Source organism: Motacilla alba, chromosome 23 (assembly GCF_015832195.1).
Source record: "Motacilla alba alba isolate MOTALB_02 chromosome 23, Motacilla_alba_V1.0_pri, whole genome shotgun sequence".
NCBI lineage: Eukaryota > Metazoa > Chordata > Aves > Passeriformes > Motacillidae > Motacilla > Motacilla alba.
Window position 1 is genome coordinate 5,803,188 of NC_052038.1, and position 2,441 is coordinate 5,805,628.

The window sequence follows — 2,441 nt, forward strand, 5'->3', positions numbered from 1 at the left end:
AATAATAATAAAAAAATAAACTAACAAAATAAAACTTCAAAATAGAGTAAAAAATATAAAACATAATAATAAAATAACAAGAAAAGAGAGATACATTTTTCTTTCCTTTTTCCTTTTTTTTTTTTTTCCCCTCTAAAATAAAAACAAATAAAAAGGCCAACCATTTCCTGGCCGGTACCTACCCCTGCCGCTTCTCCCAACAAATCTGAGGTCGTTAAATCTCGCTACTTGGTTTTTCATCACGGCGGAGGCGTTGCGCAGCTCCGCCGAGTAATTCTCGTCGTTCCCCGCCATCACCGTGACCACGGTCCCATCGGGGACATCTCCGAGCGCCACGACCTAGGGCAGGGCCGGAGCAATTCAGGCTCAAAGCAACCCTCACCGGGGCCAACCTGCGCTCCGGTCCCCCCTAAACCCGCGCAAAAAACCCCAAAGCAAAACCAAAAGCAGCCCGAGCCCCCGAGGGAGGCCGAGAGAATGGCAGGGGGAAGGGGAAAAGGAGCTCGCAAAGGGTTAAAAGCAGACGGGGGGTCGGCGGGGAGGGGGTGGAGGGGGCTCAGGCCGCCCTCGGCCCCGTCGGAGGAGTCTGCGCGTTTATTTTGTTGGATTCGGGATGAAAATAAAGCGGAGCCCGGCGCGGGCGGCCGCCAGCGAGGCCCCGGAGCTCCGCGTCCGGCCCGGGGAAGCGCCGGGACCGGGGAAAGGCCCCGATCCCTCCCGGGGAGCAGCGCCCGGAGCCGGGGGAACCCGGTTTAGAGCCCCCCTCATCCCTCCGGGCTCCCCGCGCCGCCCTGCCCCGCTCCCCTCGCTGCTCCCGGCTCGGTTTCGGCTTCCCGCGGCCGGTCCGGGGGTAGCGGGGATGCCCGGCCCGGGGGGGCCCGGGGAGCCCGGGCAGCGCAGCCCGGCACCGGGGATTCAGCTCTTCGCTCGAGTTTCTGCAGATTAGATCTCCCTTCCCTGCCTCGCTCTCCCTCTCCCAGGAAGGTAATTAACCTCCAGCTCATTAAACTTCAAAGTTGCCTGAGAGCTCCTAACTGTACGGAATATCTAAGATGCCGTGACCGCGGGGCAATGCGGAGACTTGATTAAAAATAATAAACCGGGCTATTTGATTAAAAATAATAACCCGGGCTCCCTGGGCGCTGATGTCAGGAGCGATTTGAAGCGAAAAGGGGCGGAGGGCAGAGGGCGAGCGGGTCGCGGGTCGCGGCTCGGTCCCGTCGGGGCTCGGGACTCACCTTGAAGGCGACGGGCAGCGTCTTGTTGCACCTCCAGTGCGACGGCAGCACCGAGCACAAGAAGTTGGGGCTGTCGGTGCGCACCAGCTCGCCGGCGTGGTCGGCCAGGACATCCACGACGGAGCGCACCTCGGGCCGAGCGCGGGCGCCCGGCGCGGGGGCCCCCAGCGCCCCGCTGTTCTCGCCCATCTTACCGCAGGGGAAGGCCGTGGACGGGGGAGTGAAGCGCCTGCTGGTGCTCGGGTCTACGGGAATACGCATCACAACGGCGGGCGGCGGGGAGCCGGGCGGGACGGGCGGGCACCCGGCGGGGCTCGGCGGGCGGCGGGGGCGGCGGCGGCCGAGCCCCGCGCTGCCTCGCTCCGTGCCGGCGGAGCGCCGTCCTCGGCGGGGCGGCGCGGGGGGAACGGCGGCGCGGGGGATCGGGTCCCGCGCGGCTCCGGGGCTGGCCGCCGGTGGGTGCGCTGCGCTCCGCGCCGAGTGCCGGTGCCGCTCCCGCTGCCGGCTCCCTGTGCCGGCTCCCGTGCCGAGCCCGAGCCCCGCTGCCGGCCCCGCCGTGCCTCCCGGTACCGTATTTACTGCCGGCCCCGGCGGGGCGGAGCAGCCGTGACGGACGGGCCGCTCCGCCAATGGGAACCCCGCGGCGGGCTTTGCCCCGCCCCGCCAGCATTCTCCAGCGGTGCGGAGGGCGTGGCTAGGGGCAAAGGGGCGTGGTTAGTACATGAGCGGGTGTGGTCTGGCGAAAGAGGCGTGGCCTGCAGGACACGCCCCCGCGGCGCACGTCGGGGCTCCGGTGGTTTCTGGCCGCCGCCGCCGCCCGGGAGGTTTTGGGGTGCGGTGGGGCCGGTTTGGGGCCGGAGCCGCGGCCGTCCGGAGCGGCTGAGGACACAGCCCGGCCCCCGCGCCCGGCGCTCCCGCCGCCGCCGCCGCCCGCGCCCTCCCCGCGGTGACGGGACCGTGGTGGGGGGCGGCAGCGGCGGCCGCGGGGACCACCGGTACTCGCGTCCCCGAGGGGGGTTCGCCTCTCGGGCTGCGCTGAAAGCCGCGGCTCCCAAACCTCCTCCTTCTGCCCTCCCCAAAATCGTGACCCGCCCCGTGGCTGGCGGTCTCGGGGCGCCCGCAGCCCCCGGCGCTCCCGGCAGCTCCCCCGGGGCTGCGGCTGCGGGCAGGGCCGGCGGCTCCGGCCGGAATCCGTTGGTGAGA

At 68.3% G+C, this 2,441-nt stretch overlaps 1 protein-coding gene across 1 annotated transcript in view; it reads right to left on the reverse strand.

Annotated features, from left to right (window-relative positions):
* RUNX3 (RUNX family transcription factor 3) overlaps nt 1-1,779 on the reverse strand; it is a 33,497-nt gene extending 31,718 nt beyond the window's left edge. The window contains exons 1-2 of the mRNA XM_038160953.1: nt 1,239-1,779; nt 183-339 (exon numbers count right to left, since the gene is read on the reverse strand). Of these exons, the coding sequence (XP_038016881.1) occupies nt 183-339; nt 1,239-1,499 (418 nt within the window). The 5' untranslated portion in view covers nt 1,500-1,779. The remainder of the gene's footprint in view (nt 1-182; nt 340-1,238) is intronic.
* Nucleotides 1,780-2,441: the final 662 nt, after the last annotated feature.